The sequence below is a fragment of the Falco biarmicus genome, chromosome 6 (assembly GCF_023638135.1).
Source record: "Falco biarmicus isolate bFalBia1 chromosome 6, bFalBia1.pri, whole genome shotgun sequence".
Taxonomy (NCBI): domain Eukaryota; kingdom Metazoa; phylum Chordata; class Aves; order Falconiformes; family Falconidae; genus Falco; species Falco biarmicus.
The window spans coordinates 71,117,022-71,143,210 of NC_079293.1; the positions used below are offsets into that span (position 1 = coordinate 71,117,022).

At 41.7% G+C, this 26,189-nt stretch overlaps 1 protein-coding gene across 2 annotated transcripts in view; it reads left to right on the forward strand.

Annotated features, from left to right (window-relative positions):
* Positions 1-59: 59 nt before the first annotated feature.
* The window catches only part of PINX1 (PIN2 (TERF1) interacting telomerase inhibitor 1), a 60,262-nt gene continuing 34,132 nt past the window's right edge, over positions 60-26,189 (forward strand). Inside the window, exons 1-6 of one of the 2 annotated variants that reach the window (XM_056343807.1) lie at positions 61-158; positions 5,245-5,354; positions 7,640-7,732; positions 8,443-8,521; positions 12,171-12,263; positions 14,948-15,024. In XM_056343807.1, coding sequence (XP_056199782.1) covers positions 140-158; positions 5,245-5,354; positions 7,640-7,732; positions 8,443-8,521; positions 12,171-12,263; positions 14,948-15,024 — 471 coding nt within the window. In that variant the 5' untranslated portion in view covers positions 61-139. Of the gene's footprint in view, positions 159-5,244; positions 5,355-7,639; positions 7,733-8,442; positions 8,522-12,170; positions 12,264-14,947; positions 15,025-26,189 lie in introns of both variants that reach the window. The other variant, XM_056343808.1, reaches the window with a different exon arrangement.

Consider the following 26,189-nt stretch of genomic DNA (forward strand, 5'->3'; position numbering starts at 1 on the left):
GCTCGCCTGCTTCCAGACTTTTTGATCAGGCAATTCCTTCGACACCTTTTTCTGCGCCCAAGTTCACAAAAGGCCCCTCGGAGTAGGGGCGCGACCGTGGCTCTTCGCTACGCGCCGCGGAGGCTGGGAGGCCCTCAAGATGGCGATGCTGGCGGAGCGTGAGTGCTGTACTCTGTGGGGAGAAGCCGGGCCAGGGGGGTTCAGGGCCATGCCCCGAAGAGCGGGGTCCGGGGAGCAGCCGTTATTCTGGGGGGTGGGCTGGGTGCTCCCTCAGGCCCTCCCCACCGCCCTCGTTGTTCTTCCCGAGGGCGCCGGGGCGGGCGCGGGCGGGCCCTGCGCTGCTGGGGGGACGCGTTTCCGAGGCTTCGGCGCTTCCCTGCCTGGGGCGGACGCTGCAGGGATGTCTGTCAGGCCCCTTTAGGGCCGGTATTTCCTTTCGGCGCCGTCTGTGCGGCGGGGTGTTAGAGGACAGATACCCTGAAACCTTGGACCGGGGCTGGGCCGGGGGGCCGGGGCTGTGTGTCAGTCAGGCAGGGCTCGTGTGGGTGCGGTGTTGGTCTTCTGGTCGCACCCAGGGTTAGCGTTTGGGCTTCGCGCGCCCTCCTGTGTGTACAGGGACCTTTGGAGAACAGCTGAATTCTGGGTGGGGAAATTGAGGATGGGACGTGAGGGTCTTTGGGCAGGTGCTTCAGAAAAAGCAAGTAAATCCGCTGAACTGCTGGGGAGAACTCAGGGTAAGGCTACGTGGTTGTCTTACGCCCTTTGTGTAAATGTGTTGCTCAGTAAATAATTTTTGAAGATCTTATTATATGCAGCCCTGTAATTTTGTTTAATCTTTTCCTGATACTGGAATCAAAGAGAGCTTCACTCCTGCCTCTGAGATGACTGGAGGCTTGGGCTCCCCGTAAAAGAATTGAATAAAGCATTGGATGAATAGAGAAAGAGAAACTCTTTCTCAGGTAGAGTTCTGAGAAAACAGAACACTCTCAGGGCTGGCCAAAGTGGGGCCTTCTCTTCCAAGTTAAAGATGCATTCCTGTAAAGTAGCCTTTTTTAGTATGTGTAAAACTGTATATGAGTAGAAAGACTAAACTTCTCAACTGTATGGTTTTATATAACAAGACTAATATACTTCTGAGTATTGTTAATATCCTTTGGTAGTTTTAGTAAGTTTACTGGTGGTGTCGGGTCACCCTTAACATGAGAGCACAAGGTCTAATTAATTTGTTTGCTTGACTACAGGAAAGATGGACTTGAGTTTAATGACTAATTAAAATATGATTTCCAGTGGAAAATACAGGTGGGAATTGAGGAAAACAAAATTGCATTTACAGATGTCATTTTCTAAGTATTTTAGATGTAAACTTTGTTGGTCCCCCTTTTTTCAGAATTTGTTAAGTATTTTAATTGGACAGTACACATATCAGTAATCATCGAATGGTTTGCGTGGGAAGGGACCTTTAAAGGCCATCTAGTCCACCCCCCCTGCCACAGGCAGGGACATCTTCAACTGGATCAGGTTGCTCAGAGCCCCCTCCAGCCTCTCCTTGAATGTTCCCAGGGATGGGGCATGTGTCATTTCTCTGGGCAGTGTGTTAATATAGCTTCTGTATGTAGTGAATTCTAAAATCAAATGCCTTCAAAACAGTCTAGTTGCTGAGAGCCACTTCTGCAGAGTTGCATGCCTTTGTTCATCACCGTCATCTGCAGTTAGAATTGTGAAGCCATGTTACACAAGTACTTTTGTTTGCAGTTCCAGATCAAGTTCTGATGCTCTAATGAATATTCATCCTAGAAAGAGTTGGGAGGGGTTTAACTGGTGTTATTACAGCTGTGAAAGCACATGCATTTTAGGGACTTAAAGTGACTGCTCGGCAGTACTCAGTGACAGGGCAAGAAGTGGTGAGTGCAGACTGAAGCACAAGAAATTCAGTCACCTTTTCACTGTGAGAATGGCCAAACACTGGAGCAAGTTGTTCAGGGAGGCTGTGGGGTATCAGTCTGTGGAGATAATCAGAAGCAGACTAGACACAGACTTGACAACCTGCTTGAGCAGGGAGTTGAAGCAGATGGTCTTGAGAGGTCCTTCCGACTTTTGTGATGCTGTGAACCGTACAGAGAAAAGAAAAACTTGGATCGTTCTGTGCTTCTGTAGTTTGAATTTTAAAAATGTATCAATTGCAGAAATAGCCAAAAGAGTTAGCTTTTATTTTTCACTTATTTTTAACTTTTTTAAACTTTAATAAACTGTAATTACCTGTCTGCCTTATTGGTGCTTATCGGGGGGGGGGGGGAAGTGTCTGTTAATGATGAGCCTAATAGTTTGTTTAAAAATAAGATCCATTCTGTGGGCAGTATATGTTTTTCCATTTATTGGAGAAATTTAACATGTTTATTATTATCACCGTATGTGGGCACACAGCAGGGGTTTGGGTGGGAACTGATAGGGAACTTTCAGAAAATGATGGTTAAATACATGCTCCAGACATAGAATTAGTCTTGGTGAAAGGGTTTAGTAATTGATGTTTTTCAAACCCTAGAGTAGCGGAGTGAAATATCTAAAGAAATGACGCTTTTCTCCACTGGATGGTGCTGCTTGCCCAGAGTTGCATGACTATCTCTAGCATCATTTTATGAGAAGCCCAGAAGATTGGCGTTAACTTCTGAGCTGAATTTTTTAGCTGGAGAATCGTATGTTGTTTCCTTTCTCACTCTTAAGGCATTGGTGAGCAAACATTTCTGATACATTGTTGACTAAACAGTCTTTTTTTTTTGTTGTTTGTTTGGAGAGGGGAGATGATTTTACAGTTGCTGTATGTGGCATGAAGTTGTTCCTGGCTTTCTTAAATACTTCTCTGAAGATGTAAGCAAGTTTCTTTATTTTCCTGCATCTGCCTTACTGTGTTTTAAAATAAGAGTGTGCTAATGTGGCAGAAATGTGAGGATTAATGCCATAGTGGTAGGTAAAGAGGTTTGAAATACTTGGATTGAAAGTGCTGGAAAAGGATAGGTCTCTTAAATGGTCAGGCTTGAGAAATCTCTGTATTAGGTGCCCTTTTGTTTTGTTGCCAGTGCCCTCCTGGGAGTAAAACATCTTAGGGCTTCTCTACAGAGAGACATTCAGGAGAAATAGTAGAAATTAACTTGTAAAGTGGATTAGTTGAACTACATCAAACAACTTAATTTGGAAGTTGATTTAAATTCACACATACAGTTGAAGTGGATTACCTCTCCTGTGTAGACAAATCCTTAGATACATACAGTGGCTTTACAACTGTAAGAATTGCTTTGAATTTAATTTCTTGGGATTTGCAAAGTCACCACCTGGGGAACTAGTTACAGAGAGCATAAGAGAATATGGGCAAACATAAAATGTTGTAATAGTTAGGATTTTTTTTAAAAGGCACTGAACAGTTTTTGGTGACTGAGGGTAAGTTGATGTTAATCGAGAGATCTTAAACAAAGGGACAAAGTAAGAAATATGGTTGAAAAGGAGGGCTGCCGCTTGACTAGGCGTCATAACCTCTGTTAAATTGCTTCTTTTTGGTGTCTACGTTTGTATCACCGTCAGTTACGGACAAAAGCAACAGCCAAGGTGTTCCCTGTTTTTATAGGACTTAGCTTTTTCTGTCAGCTTGCTAACTTTTTAAATCACACCCCCTCCCCCCACAAACCACTGGAAACCTGGGTCCTTAAATATCAGTTTCATCTTGGGTGAGGGAAGATGCCAAAGCATGCTAATTGTTCCAGATTCCTAGCTTGATGTTTGAAACACCACACTAAATGAGGGAAGTAAGCCACATCCCTAAGGGAGCCAGAGTTTTTTTTCTCAGTGGGGCAGCAGGGAACCCTAATTTGCTTGGGCTTTTAAAATCACAGTCCACAGCGGCGCTTTACCGCCTTTTGTTAGCAGTATAGGCAGGGCTGGTTGTAGATGCTTCTACAAGCATCTATGCTGAAGGCTGCCTGTTGGAAGTAAGTTGTTTTCCTGTAGAGAAGTGAACCAAGTGACAGCTGTGTCGATTCCTCTCACAGCACTCAGTTATTTAATCTTACTGGAAAATCTTTTTTTATGGACTGTTTAGGGTTTTATAACATTCTTTGTCAGACTGTCACTTTTTACGGGGCTGCCACACAGCACCTATTTTGAGCTTTAAAGCTTCGGAAGTATGTTAACGATAACCACCATCATGCATTCTGACAGTATTAGTTCTTCAAGAATGAAACAAAACTAGGCAAAAAATGAATCAAACATCCCTGTAGTGTTCTGTCCTTCTGGCCGAAATCCTAAGTGTTGCATTTTGGGGAAAAATGACTTCCTGATTATGTTGAAAGCTCTTCAGTGGACTTGGCTTCTCACTGAGTTTGTATGGCCTTGGGTTAATCGGTCATTTTTGATCCGCCGTTTCCCATCTTGTTTAATGAAGTTCGTAATCTTCCTGTCTCCCATTCTTTGTCTTGTTTATTTAGGTTGTCTTCCTGAGTATGTTTAGGTGCATACTTAAAGTGGATGGTTAACTGTGCTAGCTTTTCTTCCTTGATTTCAATGAAGCTGTTCCTGATGGTAAAGGCAAGCACACGCATGTGGGCCTGGGGGACTGTAGTTTTTTTAATAGTCTGCATAGGACAAAGGGGCCTTGATTCTCGTTTGGATCTCTTTTAACACCTGCAATACCTTCCGGTGACTTTTCAGTTTCCCAATAAACAACTCTGTGGCAAATCCAAAAGTTGAAACCCCACTGGTTTGTGTTTTGTAGTTCAATTTCTCTGGTCACTTCTATTTGATTTTTTGGTTTTGGCATTTGTTATGAAGGCAAATATTAAACTTCGGTGTTCTGGTTAAAAGGAAGACTGGCTAGTGGGTATTATCCGGAACTGGGAAAGCCAGCACTGTAGTCTCATCCCCTATAGATTTCATGTTGAAGCCAGATATAAAACAAAGTTGGAATAAATATGGAATTTAGGCCTGTACACTTAAATGGTAATCCTTAAAGCCTTCCCTGAATTGCAGCCCATCCTTAGGGATGACAACTTCCATAGCAATTTTACTTTGGCATTCTTCACATTAATAATTAATACTTCCACTAGCTGCCTTTTTGCATTATAAGGTTTAGTAAAATTAAACCTTATGTGTTTAGTCTGGCATAAGTTCAGGGTTTTTTTGCAATGAAGAGCTTTTTTTGAATTCATTAAAGGCTGTACAAATGTCAATAGTGTCTGTCTGGATTTTTTCTTCCTGCTCTAGCCCGAAGAAGGCAGAAGTGGTCTGTGGATCCACGAAATAGCGCTTGGAGTAAAGATGAATCTAAATTTGGCCAGAAGATGCTGGAAAAGATGGGCTGGTCCAAAGGAAAGGTATGATCTGAAGGAGAGTTGTCTAGTTGAAGGGTGAAAGACTGCCAGGGGACTCTTGATCTCAGTGTTTAAAACAGACATGTTCATTCTATTTTATTTATTCTCTTAAATGCACAAAAAATTTGAACAATGTTAGATTTCTACAGTTCATTACAAAGGTACTTGCTTGCTTGTGCCTTTCCTGCTTCCTAGTTTTTCTCCCCTTTCTTTGACAAGGTGATATCCCCAAGTAAGAGTAGGAGTTGGCACATTAAATCAGGTGGTGGTTAAAGGCTTTAAGTTGCCTTTATACCCTCAGTTCTTTCCCTGTCTTTTGGTACTGTGTAAAGCAACTCCAGGACCTGCTTAAGTCTTTCACCTGTTTTTAAAGATTACTTCTGATCTGTTCCTTGAATGGCCAAATGCAGCGTTATATGAGCTGTATTCCTTCCCAGCTCCAGCCTGTACCTGTGGGGTGAGGTGACAGGTTTCTGGTGCTAACAGTAATCTCTAGGTCAGTGCAGGCAACTACAGACTTCTCAGCTGCCCCTTAACAGCAGTTTAACTTCCACAAAGGTGTCTCAGCAAAGCTGAGATTTGGCCTGCATGTCAGCATGTTTAATGAAATAAATGCACACACACACACACACCCCCATCTTGTTCGCTCCCAGCCTTTTTTTTTTTTTTGAAAGGAAAAAGATTAGCATCATTCTTAATTCTGTGAATGTATTAAAACTTAGACAAATGAGCCTATTTTTTGATTTCTCTGTGTAGCCTGCTGTTGCCTCAGTTGTCTTACAGTCAACAGATACAAATCTGGCTCCTAACTGCCTCTCATTTCACAAACAAGCAGTGGTACCTGGTACAAAGGCTGTGGAAGTCAGGGAACCGGCATTGGTTTTACTAGGCTTTAGACCAGACTGTTAAGACTATGGAACTTGAGTACTGGCTTTTTATGTAAATTGTATGCATAGGTGTTCTATATGTGTAAAATTAAAATAGGTATGTAAACCAGAGTAGAAGAAATGTTGTTAAATGTCCTGATTGTATTTTAGGCAGCCAGCTTCCCTGACCGTAGAGAACACCTTTGTTGTTTTGAACACTGTTTGTGTCAGGGTGTGAAAGGAAGGCCTTGTGGTGGTTTCTGTCTGTCACCCACCCCCTGCACTTCAGCTACCAGATCTTCCTTTACAACAGTTATAGCTGTGCAAGAAGGATTTATATGTCCATTCCGCTACAAACTCAGACAAATGGAACTTCAGCTTGATGAAATCAATGGGCCAAAGCCCATCTGTGCAGTGAAATTAAGCTGCTTACACTAGTCCTGTTATTAGTTGTATTGGAATTGGGTCATGGCAGGATGTGTAGCCAAGTGTCCTGCTTGTTTTCATACTTTTTGGTTAGCAGAAGTTTCAAGGTAGATTTTCCACCCCACTGACTAAATAAACTCTACTGCATTTGTAATAGTGACAGCCTTTTTGAAATATGCCTCATTGCTTCAAATAATAGATATGGCCAGGATCTATCCACAGGGCTTCTATCCACTACTCCACCACATACATGTTTATTATAGCCATACACTTGGCTAGTGGTTTTTATTACTGGTGACAGATTAGGAAAAAAAGCAGGTGGAGACCAGGAGTAAAGTTTAAACCAAATACTTTGTCTTTCTTTTCCCCTCAGTCATACAATTAGAAAAGACAATACTGTGCCTAAAGATTGCTTCCCAGATTTGAATGATTATGGTTTTTAGGATAGACAAACCCAACATTTGTTTGCTCCAATATCTTCATCAAATTATGAGTGTGAATGAGATAGAAGAAGTTCTTAATGTCCTGCTAGCTCCAGTCTGATCCTCTCCCTGCCCCCGCCCTCCACCTTTGCTCTGTATTGTATGTTCTATGTGGCATCTGTCTTACAGCTGTTACGCAGCTGCCTTCCCAGTGGCGGAGGTTTTTTTGGTGAGAGGCACGTTCTTTTTATGTAGTGTCTTGTTTTAAAATTATAAACACTTTGGACTTGCCTAGGAATGTCAGGTGGCTTCCTGATTAATCACCCAACTACTTAATGTTGTTGCTATTTTAGTGTTTATAATGCTTCGCTGGAGGCTTAAGTAGTAAATTAAAAAAACTTAATATCTCATGTGTGCTAATGCCTGTGAATGAATTCAGCTACAGGCAAGCAAATAAATAGTAAGTTGTGATTTCTTGCTGTATTTCATTGCAAACTATCTTACAGTACAAAAGCTCTAATTGCTTAGTCACTGCTGTAAAATCCTTACATTTTTACCATTAAATCTTCCTTAGGGTCTTGGGGCTCAGGAACAAGGAAATACAGAACATATCAAGGTTCAGGTGAAAAACAACACGCTGGGGTTAGGAGCAACCATCAACTATGAGGTGAGCAATAGACCCAGGTACGGAAATGACTCCCATTTCAGCTAAAGCACTATCTTTGTAATGGGAAGTTGGTGAAATCTGTTGTCACATCTGACGGCAGCATGTACCTATGCAAATGTCTTTGCAGAAACTCTTGACGGAGTTTAATTCTCTTTTGCTGGGTGTTTTAGGAGCAAGTACCTGCTTGGAAAGGTTACAGTGAATTCTAGGAGCATGCTTTTTGGGGATTTTTTTTGCTTCCAAGCAAATTGCTGAAGTACTTGCTTTCTCCCTGTGTCTTCTGCTCTGCTTAGCTTCATGCCTTCTGTTCCTCTTCCTGATACAGTCACCTTTCTGGATGGAGTTCAGGTACATAGGCAGAGCAGAGCATGGTCCTAAAGGTGCTTGTCTCATAATCAACATCTTAACTAACTTTGTTGCTGGAAGTAGTTACACTAGTATTTCCAGCCTACTTTTGGAAGCATCTTTCACAGACGGGGGACACAGAGAGCCAACAGCAGCTCAGTACTGTTTAAGGACTTAAAAATGCAACCCTTATAATTTCTGCACTTTGGAGTGACTGTAGCAAGCTGTTAGCACTGCCACCCCTCGAGCTTCTGAGGGTTCCTCCCACCAACAAGGATTGAGTATGTGGAGTCTTAGTATCTGTTTTAGCAAACCTTTTTGTTCTGAAGACTTTTGCCTTGTATTCATGTGGGTGATATTTACAGGACAACTGGATTGCTCATCAGGATGACTTCAACCAGCTTCTGGCTGAACTGAATGATTGCCACAGACAGGGTGAAACAGGTAGGTTCATGCTTTACTCAATCAGATGCTGGAAGCTTAGCAAAGTTTCCATTCTTAGTCTTAAAAGGCTAGCTGAGGCCCAGTCCTTTGGGCTGCTAATAGTCTCCTTGCTGAGGTTCACAACTCCCCATTCTCTAAAATCAGTGGGAGCCGAAGGAGATGTTTTCCATCTATGACCGTGCTCAAGTTTGTGTACCTGGATATGTACATCTCAGTGGAGCAGTTTTACTCTGTCAGGCCTCTATTAAAGGCTTTTTGTTGGGGAAGGCAAACATAAAATTTTGAACCTGTTTATTTTATCCAGGACCACAACATGGAGGACTTTTTGCTGGGATGTGCTACAGCAGCACTTGTTTCTTTGTTATGCAAGCAGAGCCAGTATGAATGCTCCCAGCACAGTCACTCGCCATTGCAATGTGCTTCCCTTCCTTTTACTAATGAACTGTCACGCCTGATTTCCATGCTTTGGTGGTTTCTTAAATACCTACTTTTCCTGGCCTCAGAGAGCTGCTGCTTAGATTTTGACTCAGAGTTATGCATCTATGTTTTGAGTGTAGCATAATGTGATTTTTGGAGCCCTGATGCAGAGCACACAAGTGGGGAAACTACACAACTTTCCCAAAAAGGCTATTTATAAAGTCTTTTCATTTTGAAAAGCTTTGTACAGTTTGACCTTGGTTTGTAAAAATGAAGTTATGCAAAACTGGTGTGTGTGAGCTTACAGAAAGAACTGTACACATCAAATAGTTTATCATCTCTCCTTTAGTTAGAGTCAAGTTTAAACTCTGATCATGTATCTAAACAACTCTCTGTGGAGTGTTGATAAACCAAGGGCTCCTGTTTGGGCCCATCAGCCTGTCCACGTCCTGCTAGTGGCAGAATTGCTGGCTTAGTGAATTTAGCAACTGGTCATTCATTCATTCTTAATGTCTGAGCACAGAAGGTTTTCTAGGAGAGGCGAGACAGAAGGAAGAGGAGGAAAATCAGTTAGCAAGAAGGATCAAACTTTGTTTCTAATCCTAGAGAACTCAGATTAAAATTCTGAACCTAATGCTTTAAAAAAAATAATACATAATTAAATTGCCGCGTAAGTTATGCTTGTGCATTGGAGCCCTAAGCGTTGTCTGAGGCCACACAGTGCTAGGTGCTGTAGCTGAAGTCCTCAAGAGGTAGAGTAGCATATCATGGGGAAATTCCAAAAGTTCCTTTCTACCTTTATAACTAAATCCTACCCAAGTTCCAACTTGAGCCATGGGAAGATCAGTTAGGTGTAGCTGGTGGGAAACCTGGAAACTGATGAAGAGAGCTGAAATGACTTGCCCAAGGACACAATGAGTCAGCACAGAGGCAGGTTCATTGAGCAAGGCTGTCTTGTTCCTAAATCTGTGCGGTATTCCCTGGGTCACCTGTACTGATGCAAAGTAGCCCCTGAACAAACCATATTTCTCCCTGTTTTGCTTAGTTATTTTTCCTTGGCCTTATAGGAGCTGAGACAAGAGTTTTCAATCACTAAGGACAAATTTGGGTGCACTTTGAAAATACCTGGTCAGAATCACATTTGGTGATTTGCAGACTGCAGGCATTGCTCTGAAACTTGGGGTTTTGGCAGTTGTTTAAGCTGGCAAAACTCATCCAGATCATGCTGCCTGCAGCTGTGCTACAGGATCAAATGTTACATTACTGGCCATCATCCAGTTTCAAATTGCATTAAAAGTCAGCTGAAAAAGTTCATTGTTCTTAAGTGGTGTAGTTGCCAGGGTTGGATTGCAATTAGAGATCGGGAAGGAAGGGCCCTGTGGTGCTTAGTATGCCAACATTCAAATACCCTTGAATGTACATAGTTTTAGCTTTCTTTTTTCTTTTTTTCTAGCTGCACCTAGTGAGGAGTTTTGATTCTTAAGTTTGTTTGCTGGGATACTAAGTGATGATGACTGTGTCCCTTTCCTGTTTGTAGAATGAGGCCACAATATGCTGGACATGTCTGAAATGTTCTTTGGAATATTCATCTGTATCAGATTTGCTTTAGAAATGACACATGGCTTTATTGCTATGACTGAATTGCTTTAAAAAGCACATTAATATTCCTGCAGTGCTTGCTCAGTTTGTCAGGATTTACCAGTCACTAGAAGATACATGCATGTACGCACCTGCCCATTGCAAGTGCCAGCACGTTTCGGTAGTGAAATTTCTGCTGGAAGGCACAAGGCGGTGCTGCTGTCCCTTTTGCTGTAAGAATAAAGTGCAGGAGGAAGCCCTGTGGAAATCCTTGGCTGTTCAAGTGGCTCGGAGAGCAGACTCAAAGTGCCTCATCTTTGGTCAGGATACTTTTGTTTTGATGCTTACTTTCCCCATAGACCCTTTTTATTAAGGATTTTGAAGCTGACTGCAAACTGTCTAAAACTGAGTTTGCTAGTCCTTCCTCCGTTCCTTAGGGCTTACTGTGTAATGGAAGAGTAGATTTCAGGCTGCTTTCTGGTAGTCAGCTCTCCGGCTGCAGACTACAGATTTCATTTTTAGGTCAATGACTCTCATCAGGTGTCACTACTTATCCAATGGTGAAGCGCTGTAATTCCAGTGTCAGAAAAGCTTGGTCTGCAGAGCTTTCAGGGGTGGGATCGTATGAAAAAGGTGACTCAACTTGGCTGTCATGGTTTGGGTTGATTTCCCTACCCATCTTGGTTGCCACTGGTAGGAGGAAAAAACATCTAACTAGATTGGCCTTGTCTAGAGTTTCAAAGCAGAGAATCCTATGGTGACTATTTCTTTTCAGGACAGAACTAATAAAGTAATTAACTGAAGAGCAGGTTACCTCCTTCGGAGAATTCCTTGTAAATTAAAAGGCTCTCTGGATGCAAAGAGTGTATCTGTACCAGTAAAATAACCTGCCACAGCACAAGAACTTGGTATCTCTACTGTTAAATAGTTAGACTAATACTTCACATGGTTTTGACCTGCACAAGGTAATGTTCTCCCAAACAACTCCTGAGTGAATTTGGCACTTAGGCAACCCCAGAAACCATTCCTAGTGGACAGTTTAAATGTAACCTCTCTTCTGGAAGCTAGGAAAATTAAATAGTATAGATGTGGTGACTTGTTCCAGCTGGCTTCAGGGACAGAAAAGTGCTGGTACCATTGCATTTCCTTGTACAGATGTATCAGACTATGTCCAGATAGAGGCACTATGTTTGGTGTTAAAAGTGGAAAGCCTGTCTGTGTGATATTTTTTTCCCTTTTTCTTTCTACCCAGTCAGGTTTAGTATTTTATTTTGTACTGTTTCTTACGCCTTTCTCAGACTCTGGCACTGGAGATATTTTGTGACAAACAGCACAATAAACCCCAACCTATTATTTTTTTACCATAGAAGTGAATTTGCCTTTGACCTGAAGTACCTGTATCTGCCTTTTCAAATTACATTAGATAGGAAATGGGAAGGGAAGGGGATGTGGCAAAAAAAATCAAGCAGCAACATGTCTCAGACAAAACTTACCATGCTTCCTTCGATAATATATTGTGATATGTTGTTGAGACGTGGTTTTGAAAGAGAAAGTTAAATATACTGTTTGAATTTGGTGGTTAGAGTGCCTCTAACAGGGTTGGAACCTGTTTGTCATGTTTGGGTGTTGTTTTTTGGGGGTTGTTTTTTTTTAGAGTCCTCAGTGAGTAATCAGAAGAAGACATTCAGTCTTGAAGAAAAATCCAAATCTTCCAAGAAACGTGTCCATTACATGAAGTTTGCAAAAGGTAAGAGGAGTTCTGTTTCATAAGCTCTAGCCAAGATTAGAAAACACGTGTGTCCAGGTGATCTATTGCCTTCTGGGGTCTAAATTTGGCAAGTAAAATCTTGGTTTAGAAATACCCCCTGCAGCAACTTACTTAAAGCTATAATACGCTCTTCATCTTTAGTTTGGACAACTTTGAATGACTTTAGGCTGATACTGTTGACTAAAACAATTTCTGTCTGAAGGAACCATCAGCTGAATAAAGCAGCAGTGAATGTTTGAGTGATCTGTGCATGGGTGGGGGATGGGAGGGGGAGACGAAGGTGGGAACAGAGTTACATGGGCATCTGCACGGCACTTTACTCTGCAATCTCTGATAACCCCTGCTAAGAGATCATGTGGATAAGATCAGTGATCAGATTAAACCTCAGTGCAGGAGGACGAAAGCCCTCTTACATCTACCAGGTACTTTATTGGATAAATTAGGGCAGGGGCTGGTGGGCAGAAAAACTGTATCAAGAACTTGTGGAGTTTAGTAATTTCTTTCTTAGAGTGATGACATTATTTCAGCCATCCAGCAGTTTTGGGTCTTGCCAGTTGTTCAGTCCCTGGCTCTATTTCTTTGTTGATTGTGTTCCCCTTTCACACCACTATGTGCCCATGGTGTGTCTATGTACATGTTTCAGTGTATGGATAGGATCTGTTTCTGCTAATGGGTAATTTATTAAACTTAAAGCTCTGAGTAGTGTTTTCTGATAGCAAATTCCTCGGCTAAAACAGAGGTAATTGACGTTTGAATGGAGGCCAAATTCTGATATTGGGGTTCGAGATTTTTGATTAAATAATTCAGCCATGAAGTTGAACATGTTAACATAACTCTGCAACTTTATGACATTAAACAATTAAATTGGTTCGGGGCTTGCAAGTACAAAGGCCATGGCCCATTTGAGGTACTAGCAAAGAGGATTTATTTTGATTTGGATTTAAACTTTTGCTAAATATAGAGAAAAAAGAAGTGTCTTTTGAGCATGTAAAATATGCAGCAGGGCTTTCATATTAACAATATCCCTTATTTGTTTGGCTGCACTGTTTCTGTAAGGTAGGCCCCTATTTGATTGTACCTCTCTGATCTAAAACAGGGAAACTGTCCTTTTTCAGGGAAAGAGGAAAAGTTATTTGAGAAAGGCCAATGTTTTGGCCCTTGTTGTTCAAGTCCAATCCTGCTTCCTTTTAGACTAAACAAGACAAGTTCACACAAAAGTGGGAGAAGGGAGCAGCAACAGTAGAAAATGCAGCTTCCGTTTCTGGTGTTTTGTCCTTGCTGCTGGAGGATCATAGGCACCACACACAGCCTTAGCAGCCACACTTGGATTTGTGAAATACACACCAATACGAGATTAAGACAGTGATTTAAATTGCTTTTCTGGTAGCTGTTCCACCGTGATGCTGCAAAAGATTTGCACTGTCAGCTAATTTGGTTTTCTATTAGAGAATGCAAAAAAGTGGGGGATACGTCTCGTGGGGCAGGGAGAAGGCAGGGAAGGAAAGTGTAGGGTAAGAGGAGGAGCAGCAGGATTGTGTCATGTTCCAAGCCTTGGCCAAGATAAAGCTGAAAACAGCCACCAGTCTCGTCTGGTTTGCTTGGATAAGAACATCTAGAGGCTGCGCAGTGAGACACCAGAAAGTTGGGTAACACTTTCTTCTTGAGGCTGATGTGTCTGCTTACCCTCTGTGGGCAGTTAAGGATCCTGAGAAGAAGAAACAGGTGGAATAGGTAATCTTTTTAAATTATTTTTTTTGGTTCATTACAAGCACTTAGATTCATTTTGAAATCAGTGATTTTGGAATCAGAGTAAGGCCCCAGCAGACTCCTGATAGGTTGGCCTATCTGGGCTAATTTTGTTTCTTTAATTTTTGCTGTTTTTAAAGAATTTCCTGAGACGAGCTGTGGACAACAGCATAAAGACTTCTGCACTGTGGAATGAGCTAAACTTTTGCTGGCATCTCAGAATATCACATCACACCCTTCTGCTTCCCCCTCCCTGCTCCATGTCTGATATTCAGCTAGCTACACAACAGTCAGATGAGAATAATGGTCCTACTGAACTCAGAGAAATCTTCCTTCACCCCTGAAATGGTTTTAAATTGGAATAATCCAGTGTGTTGCAGAGATGGAGGATTTGCTTTTCGGAAGCAATTTTCATGAATCAGCAAAAAGTCCCCACTGAGTAAAGATGGACTTCTTAATTATTTTTTTTCCCACTGTATGGAGGAGCTGTAATTCCCTAACTCTTGTCAGATTCTTCTCATGAGAATCCAAAGATGTGCAGTTTCTCTTTGAACTTTTCTTATGTGTAGGAGGTTACAACTCTTCTTTCCCTTTAGGGTAGTGCAGGCTCCTTCCCTCATCTTGCTATACAAATTGTAGCATCAAGTCAGGGGAAGCAAGCTGCTGTTATATGTTTCCCTGTGGGCATACACCAGCAGGCTGTGGTTGTTTTCTCACCAGCCTTTCCCCCTACACACACACACATTTCCTACCATGCTCAACCTCCATTTAGTGTCTGTAACATTCTCCTGAGTTTTTGTTCGTCTCCAGAAACAGTTTCTCTACCTCCATGGGTCACAGTTTGTGTTATCAGAGTGTACTTGTTATCACCAGGTGTGAATGTTGTGGGCTTTTTTTTCTCTCCTTACCCCTTTCAGGTAAGGATCTCTCTTCGCGCAGTGAAGATGATCTGTCCTGCATATTTGGGAAGCGACAGAAGAGTATGAAAACCCAGGTAAACAAGAGGCTTCACCTTTCTCTTGTTACCTTGCATATCATCCCTTTAACAAAACCATACTTAAATGTCTTTCTGCTAATGAGATTACTGCATGTCCATCAAAAGCAAGGGGTCTTCTGCCTGTGAAATTACTCCTGTTTCTATGTGAAGGCTGCAGGTCAAGGGCTGTGCTCTGAACCTTTAGGAAGTACGCATGAATTTAATACATATTTTTGTGAGTTATTGTGATGTAACTGCTTTGGAGTTAGGAAACATCAGTATTTTAATTTTACACTTAGGCAAGATACTTTGCAACGTAGATAAATTTTGCTTGATCTGGAAGATCCATAAATATCCAAAATAAAATATGATATTCAGTACCATCTGACCAATCTCAACAAACTGCCCTTATTTTCAGAAGAATTGAGAAAGGCTGAGCAGCTGCAAACAAAGAATTCAAAGATGACTTGAATGGTGATAAATGTTTAATGAAAAGACCTTTTCCCCAACTTTGTGTAATGAGATCAAGGTTTGTCCTAGCATTTATTTTATTTATCAATTCATTAGCATTTTGCACTTGCAAAGAACACCCTTGCTATGTCGGTATATAAAGTAACAGACTTACACTGTGACATGACTAACGTATCCAGAATGGTTTTTTTTGAAAAAAATAACATCTTGAAAAGCGAAAGAGAATATGTTGCAAGAATTGCCCTGTTGGTTCTGAGTTCTCTGAAGTCTCTTGTCTAGAGGGAAAGATAAGGCCTGAAATTAAATCGACAATTCTGAAATATCCTGTATGTTTTTGACAGCTTGCTGGGTTGGGCAGTACTCTTGAAAACTGTTCTGTAACTTCACTGTAGGCCACTGTGAGCTTCTGGAGGAGAGCAGTAGGGGAAGAAGGTGCTAAGAGATCCTGGATAGCAGTGAAAGTAGTACAAGGTTTGTAGGTGTGTAAATGCTAGGCTATATGATAAGGGAGCTTGTGAAAAACAAATAGCGATCCACTGGGGATTCTCCCCTGGAAAAAACTCTTACTATAAAGTAAAGAATACTTCAGTGGCTTGTCTTGAATTGAACAGTTTGAAGGGTTTGATCTTGACATTATCCCGTATAGTGTTATAATGTCAGTGAATCTGCTGTAGGTTTGAAAGTTATTGGTAGCTTTATTGGTAAGAGGAAAATGTCAAGTCTGTTTTCTGAGTATTCTTCTCTATAAACTGCAAAAATACAGTTACAGCTAATTAAACCAGGAGGCTAGAAGAAACTGAAATTAAGAGCTGTCCTGTCTTGTCTGCCACTGTGAAAAACAGTATGAACCTTTGTTACAAGTCACGAGGTTTGGCTTGAAAGGTAAGACTTGGGAGTAGGCCATCAGCCACAATGGAACCCGTTGTAGCTTATTACTGTCTTGAAATGAGCATTTGGGGGCTTAAGTTCGGGGAGAGCGGTTAGAGGTCTCAAATGCTGTGGGTAAGCTCGCACCCTTGGAGCCCCCTTGAACTACTACTTAGCTCCCCTGCTGTCAGGTCAACATAAAGCAAGACAAACCGGGATTTAATGCAAATCACCAGTGCTATGGTTAAGGGAATAGATTTTGCCTACCCAGGAGTTGTCTCAAATAGGTTTGTTTTCTCTGCATCTCCTCCATCTTTTGAAACTAAAGTTTGGAAAGTGTTGTTGCTGCCTTTGGGACTTCATCTCGCAGAGCATTTGTTCTTTTGTTGGTGGATGCTGCAGATCATGTGCCTTTATGGCTGTTTATGAAGCGGCTGTAAGTATGTGCACACTTTTGTCAATCCCTTGACCAGTGCAGTGGTTGGCTGATGGCCACTGTGCAGATTTCCTTTTTCCCCTCACTGAACACTAACCTAATGGTTCAAGGTTCTGGCAAAAAGTCACAGACTGTTCCCTGTTAAGCACCCAGATTTCTGCATGCAAATACAGGCAGGAGGTAATGTAATTTGGAGCTGCATTGTCATCTTCTGGCTACCGTCTGCTGCTAAGCAGCTACAGGGAGAGAAAGCCAGAGGCAGCACAATTGCTTACCCTGCCCCTGCCCCCCTCCTTTTCTTCACGGATCAGAGATCCGTGGAGTTTGCACAAAACAAAAATGCATTGCTCAGGCCCTCCAGCTCTGAGCAATTTCATTTCATTGCACCCATGAACTCTCACGATCCCTTTCCATCATGTTCCAGAGCCTGGTCCTTAAGGTGGCACAAATGGCACTGCCCTGTGAGGACTTGCAGTCCTGTTCTCTGTGCCTGTCTGCATTCTGTTTTGAAATCCCTAGGCTCTGGGCATTTCCCTGATGTGGCAGAGAGTGCACTACAGGAGCGGAAAGTGCTGTCATTCTCCTGGAAGTGAGTTGTTCATATCTGTTACTATGCAGAGATAATGTAGGAAGAGTCCTGGTGTCCCACAGAGCTCTGAGGTATGCCTTCAGGCTGTGGTAGGTTGCAGTCCCTCTTAATTGCAGCTCCTGCAGCCGCTAGTAAGAGTTGTGTGCTGCTGTCTCCATTCCAAGTAGATGAGCACAGCTTCCGTGCTTACATAGGTGTCAGAACTGCTACAAGCAATTAATCTGATTGCAGGTTCCCAGCTGTAGTTGCAACTGAGATGATATATGGAAGTTCCTGTTATGTATTGATCCAGTAGCTTGAAGTCCTATCTTTAAGGCTTTTTCCGAGGTATTTGATTCCTCCTCTTTTTTTCAGAGGTGCAGTTTGAGAAGCATCCAGTACGGGTTTGATTTGGACTGAATGGTGTATCCTCAGCTCGCAATAGAGTTGTCATTCCACTCTTGATCATTTGACAAAGATATTCAGCATAATTCTGTTTCCCATGTGTCTAGTTGTTTCTGTCCAGGATCAGAATCATCTTGGGTACGACTTCATGGAAAGATGCAGGAACTGGTTCACTGCGATTGGAGGAGACCTGGAGGTCTCTATGTCAGTTGCCCTGCTCAAAGCAGGGTCAGCTATGGCAAGTTGCTCAGGACCTTGTCCAGCTGAGTTTTGACTGTCTCCCTCCCTTAAAGCTTCTGATTTAAGCCTGTGGCAAAATTCAGTGGATGGATGAAAGACACCACTTAAGGAGCAGAAGATGGGAACATTTTGGAATAACAAAACACACTGTAAACAGACTCAGTTGGGTGATCATTTGCAGGTCTGTAGGCGTCAAAGACATCGTGAAAGTTACAGAAAAGTTTAAGGATGTATGACATTGATGGCATTATGACCAGGTTTTACATCTGAGTTGTAGAGCTTCTCATGTTTGTAAGAGCTGTTGAAACCACAGCCTTTGAGCTTTTCTATTTCTACAAATGGCCTAACGTGCAGTAGATCCTGGCAGTGGTATTACACTGATACTCATTGGCACTGTCATACTAGGTCTCACTGGTTCTAACTGGTGTTATACCAAACCGTTCTCGTAGATTAGGAAGAGGTGGGGGGAAAGCAAAACTCAAGAAACTTCATCTGTGCTTACGGTTGTATGGAAACTAGTGGAAGGGCTCAAGGCTAAGTGACATGGTCTCTGGACCAGCAAGCTAATCCTGGCTCTTCTGAAGTGCTTGTCAAAAATACGTGGCCTCTGAACTGCTGCTGTGATAAATGATGTCTTACCAAATCAGATATGTCACAGTGACACTGTTCCAATTAGTTGTGTTCAGTATTTCCAGTATGGTCATTAGCAATCGTTTTATGATCTTGACCTGTAGAGTAATCTTTGGCAGAAGATGTTTTGTGCTAGCTTAATCTAGCTGCCTTAACTGTAGAGCTGATCTCAGACTCACTTTTTAACTGTCTCAGTAGCCTAGGACTGATGTAGCTAACGGGTATTTTCTGTCGTTTCACACAGACGCTACTGCAGTAAATGGGGATGTTGAGATTTAGATTATCTACCTTGTCAAAGGAAGAGGGAGTTGGCTAGAGGATTGTAAAGATTGCAAAAGAGTGGAACTGCAAAGGGTATGGAAGGAAATGCTGTTTGCCCTTAAGGGTTGAAAGGAGTTTCTCTAGAAGTCATAGGACTGAGATACTAGTTAAAGCTATTGTTTTGATGGTTCTGTGTTAGTGATCATAGGCCCTTACAACCTGTAATTCACCTGAATGTTAAGCATAACAGTACCTATTTTTTAATTGGTTTTGCTGAATCATGTGTCCAGCTAAAACCTCCTTAATAAACTACATGGGGACTTTTGTTAAAAAAAAAAAAAAAAAAAAAAAAAAGCCAAAAACCGGGGAGAAGAAAACAATGGCTAGGCTTCGGAGTGGACCTAAATTGAAAACGTCTGCAGTTTTTCCCAGGGAGAGTAAGTGATCGAAAATATTGAATTGTAATTACGATGATCTCTGGAGACCTGCAGTGAGGACCTGTTTTGCAGGGTAAGATCTGCCAGACTTTTTTTGCCCCTACTTTCCCTCTGATTTTCTCGCTTGCTTAGGAACACTGAGAGCTGGGGAGACAGAAAAACAAATTCCATTAGTTCCTATCTGGTTGAACTTCCTGGAACCCCCCACTATTTTTTTGCTTCTCAGAATTTCCTTCCTCCATCCAGCTGTGTTTCCTGATGAAGCCTTATCACTGGAGAAAATGCTCCTGAGTGAGACTGAGGATTTGGGAATGAGTTACAGACAGTCCCAACTTGGTTGCTGAACAACATGATTCTGGCACTGATTTCGCTTTGGGGGCTGGGGGAGTAGTTCTGACTTGCTGGCGCATTTGTAATAACTCTGTTTGAGATGCATAGAAAACTGAATGTTTTGCATCCATGTCACTTCCATGTCTCAGGCCATTCGATGAGTAATCTGCTTCCTCCAAATTTTTGTAATTTGGATGTAAACCTGCGTAAGTTCCCTTAAACCACCTAATCCAAGTAGTCCGAAAGTCTCAAGTTTGTGGTGATTTCTTCCATGTTAGTCATTAGAAATGTAACTATCCACCCTGTTGCTTTTTCACTTTTTTTTTTTTCTAAAATCAGGAAATTGTCTTCTGACACATTTTGCAGAACTTCCTCAACTGACTTACATTTCCCAGCACTTATCAGAAATGCATGCTGGCTAATCTTAAGGGACATAACTGAAAATCCATTAAAGTCTGGCTCTGCCATGGACTCACTGAAACCATGGGTAAACTGATATAATTCCCTACACCTCAACTTTCTCTCTGCAAAATACCAATTATGATAGTGATGTTTGTGGGGTTTTGCAGTTGTGACTTTTAGGCGAGTTCCAAGTTTAGTCTGTTGGGGTTTTTTGCCTATGACAAAAGTCTCTGTTGCAGAGGTGGCATATAAATTAATTTGCTGTTCTTTTTTCAGCAAGGTCAGGGAACAAAAAACTGCAGAAGAGAAAAACTGGTTAAAAATTAACTTGGGTTTTTTCACCATTCTGCCTTGGAGACCTCAGCTAGCAGGAGGTATTTGGGACTGAGGAGGAGAACAGAAAAAGGACATCAAAAACCTGGAGAGAGTCCAAAAAGATTTAGTAAAATGGGCGACAAGGTTAGAGGGCATGTCCTAGAAGGAGAGAGTGGAGGAACTGGATACGTTCATCTCAGAAAAAGGCAGAAAAAGATGACCTCTCTGCCTATAAATATCTGGGGGTCAGGGGGAGGGGGAAACAGAGGAAGGGAAGGGATAGTAATCAGAGTAGGCAAAAGCCAAGAATGGTGCTGGGGGGTGAGAACTTCAATTAGAAAAAGGAAGACACAAGCTTACTCTTCAGCAGGCTTCCTCACAGTGATGTCAGCAGGGCACTGGAAGTCTCCTAAGGGAAATCCCAGCTCCTTAGCAAGTGATGCCAAGAAAAAAAAAAATTAATTTAACACTTTTAGACCTGTTAGAATGGAGAAAGATGAATTGGTTTAAGTAAAACATCTCCCAACAGGTCATTATGTGAGTGACTTCAGTACTGAAGTTTGGTTTCCTGTGGTTGTGTTGTGCTTGGATTCTGTGTGACTGAAGGAGATGAGCTCATGCTGTCCATGTGCACACTGATCGGTTGGCCTTCTCTGTCCAAATGCCTGTTTTCACAAAATATTTTAGAGTCTTAGTATCTTTGAAATCTCTAAGATTCTGCTAGTTGGATTAAAAAGTTGCTGGAGAGAAAGGAGTGTGTGATATACACAAGTGTCTGGGCAGAATGATTATGGAAACTTTGCTTCCTTAAGAAATGCGAGTGAAATTTTAATTGCTGTCAGTGTGTTCTGGAGGAATACAGTGGGAAAACACTGAGATAAGGTCTTTAACGTATTTCCTTCTTTTTTATTATACGTGTATTGTCAGAGAGAATAATTGCATTTTTAGAGGCACTGAGTATCTTGTGCCTAGGTATTACAATTATCCCCAGGCTAGAGTTTGTCAGATTTGGGGTTAAAATTTAGAATTCCGCAGTGCTTATTCCTATATATGACTTGACCATTTCAGCACAGAAGTATGTGGCATGTTGTGTGCCATTGGGAAGACTGAATACAGTATTTTACCAAGAATGAAGGGAAATACAAACATAGTTAACAAAAGGTGGGATTTAATCCCACCTGACTTTGTTGGTAGAAGATCTAGGCATTGTCTCTTGACTCCCTTCATAGTGAATAAGGCACAGGTGCCCAAACAGATGCGTTTGCTGTCTCCCAAGATGGTAAAGATGTATGAAGCTAAACCCTTCCTAGAGGTATGTGCCTCTTCACTGATCATAGAGGACACCTGACAGTGAGGTGCTTCCTGTCCAAGATGTTATATTCTGTATATGTCCTGTTTCAGTGCAAAAGCTGTTTTCTTGTAAGCACGCGGTTACTGCTTAACCCTCTTGACCTATTCAGTTCTTGTGAAAACTACATTTTGTTAATTTTTCTTTGAAAGTTGGTTAGTGGGAAGAGACTGGTGACCTAATGGCAAAGTGTGCAAGACAATATAATGGCAATTTCACACATTTGATATCTCCAGGAACCTGCTGCTGATTAGAAAGATTTCTGTAAGCTTATAGTTTGCTGCTGCTTTGACCAGCATGTTTTACTACAGATTTTTAGACTCATTAAAAAATGGTAACACTCAGCTTACAGTGGCTTAGTTCTCTTTGACTTTGATGGGAGCTTGCTGTGTTCTGCAGCATCTCTGTTAAAGGATATCATTAGGTTTGCGTGTTCATCTGTTCTTTTTCTTTGTGACCATTTGTGTGAAATGTATTAAACTTATCGTTAGCAAGGGCTTTTTATGACATCTGTAACACTGCAGCTACTTTTTCAGCCTCTCTAGTTTTGCTCTGCAGTGTACCATGGACTCTTAACAGCCAGAAGGATCATTTCCATAAAAAAAGAAGAGAGGGGGGGAAAAAAGCTCCAAAACCAGATTCCACCAGCAGTTAGCAGTACAAGGCCTTTACTCACGCGTGAGGGGGAGCCAGGACAGGTTGGTGACACAAATTCACAAGGAGGACAGCATGACAATACAGCTGAAGGGCTAAATGCATCTTCAGTGTACACAAGTGGAACAGGTAGAGCAAATGCTCTGACAGCGCAGTAGCTTAAAGTGGATCTAAAACCCCATTGCTTTGAGCTTGTAACTTGTAACACCATATATAGCAAGTCAGAAAAACAATGAATTAGGCTCAAGGTGTTAATTTGAGCCATATTTTTAATAGTTCTCCATGGAGATGAGAGCGTTCCAGGAGCACTGGTAAAAATTACTTTACCCAGCATGGTGTCCTAGTAGTGCTTTTGATAAAAGGAGGAAGAGCAAAGTATTGATGTTTTGTTGCCTATTCTATAAGCACCTTGTTAATCAACTGAAGATAAATTATTGCTGTTCAGGTATCAGCAGAGAGGGAGAGGAGGCGACATCCGATCTGGAAGAAATGGTGTTTTTTCTTCTCTCTTTCTTGGAGAAGAGTCTTGCCTCTAGCGCTGGTTCCTTGGGGGGGTTGTTAGGAACAGAGACAAAACCTGGGGGTGGGGGTTGGGGGAGATCTTTTGATTTATCTTCTCTCCTTCCCTTTTGGTCACTTCGATAGGCTTAAAGAGCCGAGTTGGCTTTAATGTGTTACCATTAGAGACCATGCATTAGCTGGAATAAACCATCATGCCTCACAGTGAAAAATACCTCTTGATTGGCTAATTAATCAGTCAAAGGGGAATGACATGGCCCTCGGCTTGAGGGACTCTGCTGCACAGGTAAACAGGTCAGTGATAAATGGTTTACCCACCAATTCATATATCAAGAAAACTTAGTCATTTTTTAACTACACTTTGTGTGAAAGCTGCACTGCATTTTTGGAGGTGTATTTTTGCTGCCCTTGCTTTTTGTGGAGTTTGCATTGTGGGAGTTTTTAGGTTGTGGAAGTTTTCAAGAGGAAAAGCCCAAACAGAACTTTGTTCCAATTGTATTCTGTTTTCCGAATCACAAAAAAGCCCCTCAAGGGTTTTTTCTTCCCAGAGGGGAGGCGGAAAGTCATTGTCATGGCTTTGCGTTGAGATTGAGTGGGTCTCTAATCAGAACAGCTCATAGCTTTTTGTCATTTAAATATACTGAGACTGTTCAATGGGTCGTATCCAGTCCTTGGGCACTGCATGAACAAAGTTGACATCCGTAAGTGGGCCAAATAAAATAATTGGGGAAAATATATAAAGTAAGATGCAGATCTGTGTTGGTAAAAGTCTTTGTCTTACCCAATTTAGTTAGTACTAGGTTTTGGCATCTATATGCTGAAACTTGTCATTTGTATACTTTATAACATCTTATCCTGAAAAGAAGGTTCCCCAGTGGGATTCTTCACTGAGAGTTTTAAATAGATTTAAAAAAAAAGGGGGGGGGCTCTAAATTAAATTGCATAAAAATGTGATCCAGAACCACTCTTAAATGTTAAGTGTGTAAATAGGGTTAAAGCAGTGTAGTCAAGTAAGGAACCATAAAACAATAATGGTTGGCATAGCTGCTTAACTGGGTGCAGTGGGTGCACAAAACAAATCCTTATTGTGCTTTTTTTTTTTTTAACTGTGTATGTACTGTGAGAAAGTAACATATCAGTACCTAAGATTATGCACTTGGCTACTAAGGAATAAAGTTAACCTTATTTTTGTCATGTATAATCCCTTCCTCCCAAACAGCCCTTGTCATGGGCCTGCGCTTTTTTGGACAGCTTTGTTTTGTTTTTCCTTTTAAAAATATTTGTCTGATCAAAGAGCTTTCTTTTTTTAAAAAAAAAAATCCAGTGCAGTGGTTCAAAACAAGGAAAACTACATTTTTTGATCCTATCATAACAGGATTTGTATATGGAAGTGTGAACTAAGCAGGTGGCTTCCTGTTGATTTTAAAGCCAGGTGGGCATGTCCTTGACGAGTTGATCTCGCAGGCTGCTACCTGCCCTGCTTTCCCTGGTGTCCGGGTGCGTGAATATGCTGCATGCTCTTGCCATTTGCTGGTGTAGCACAGAGCCAAGATTATGGTCCCTTGCATGAAGGAACTTAATCCTCTGTGTCGAGGAGTAGGGGTAGTGTGAGATGCCATTTGGGATTGGTATCTTGTGCGAATAATACTGCTGGGCATGAGAGGAAAATAGCAGCATGTGTTCTCTCTCAGAAATCAGGGAATAGAATACCTTTTATTACTCTCTAAGAAGGCTGCTGGATCCACTCAAACAGCCTGCAGAAGGACTGGATGTTCGTAGCACAGTCTTTATTTTTGCTGACTTAGGTTAGACATCCTTTAATAACTATTTCTCCAGGGGTGTCATCTGATTTTGGCTCATCAAACTGACGATGAAACTGCTGGTTGGTTCAGATGGGTTAAGCAAACCAGAAGCTGGAGAAAAATAAATGACTTTGCCTGAGAAAGTGCTTAAAATCAAAGAAACAAGCTTTTCCACTTCCAATCCAGTATTTTGAGTTCTCTACTGAACTGTTCTTTCTTTAGCTGTGAGCATTTGCTTTTTTTCCTCTCCAGTCAGGTTAAATACCTAGCACTGGAATGTGACTTAATGGTGAACTTACCAATCAGGGTAACTAGAGTGTATGAGATACTCCCTCCTCTCTCTGACCTCACTTAGCTGCCTGACATGTTTGAAAAGTTTGGCAATTGGAAGTCAATCTAGGTTCGTTTGAGTTTTCTCAAAGTAATAAGGTCAAGAAATCCATTGCCTATGTTTTTCCCTACATCTACAGCTTCACTCTGCAAACTATCATCAGTCCCAGTGTGTTTCCTTTGAATAATGGTAGTATTGCCATATGCATATAGGCAAATTTGACCTGCTGACCGATGTCATTAATTTGAGCAGCTCCTAATAACTGCCTCTATCCCTCAGTTAAGAAAAGAGGAAGAGTATGATGGAGAACACGATTGTACAGTGGGATAGTAGGAACCTTCCATGCTCTGTTTGCTTTAGCATTATCTTTAAAACGATAAGTCAGTTGCCAGTGTCTTCATGGTGATGGCTTACTCTTTATCACAGAATACTTGGAGGGGAAGGACCTCAGATTTAGTGTTAAGGATTACTTTTGTCCAATTTTGAAGGAAGCAAGGGTCTTTACAGCTGAATAAGCAACAGAAAAGGCGGTGAAGGGCAGCTCAAGCAAGCCTGAGTTTTGCTGATTTGGAAAGTGTTTGAGTACTGTACTTACAGGTTCTGAAATTTCCGTGCACATAACAGTGTCTGAACTCTTCCCTGCACTAGATTAAGGGATGTGACGTCTGTCTGTTGTGCGTAGTTTGTTCTTTCTCTCCTTGGGGGAAACTGGTTGTGCATTGAAGTGTTTTGATTTGGCAGGCTCTCAGTAATATGAACCCGGTGGGTATTAGTGAAGACAAGTTGAAGTGTGCTCTGGCTTTGGAGCAGAAGATGATGCTGTCTATGATAATTAATTTCTGTGGAAGTTTGTTGTAGTCTGTGATGGACCTCTAGAAGGTTCTGCATAGATGAGTTTTAACCTGCTGGTAGAAAATGCTTCTATCCCTCAGGATCCAGAATCACCCAGGCTGTTTTTGTGACCAGCCCACACTTACCTCAGCTGAAGTTAAGCACTGTACTTTGTTGGATGGCCCTTACACTGCAGTTTAAGCTCCCATGAAAGGGGTGAGACCAGGGATTTTGACTGTGGCTGGTAGAGGGGACAGAGGGCAGGAATGGTGGCTATTCACAGGCTTGAAGAGTTCTCATAACTTAGTTCTTATTTTTTCTATTCTGCTGGGGTTT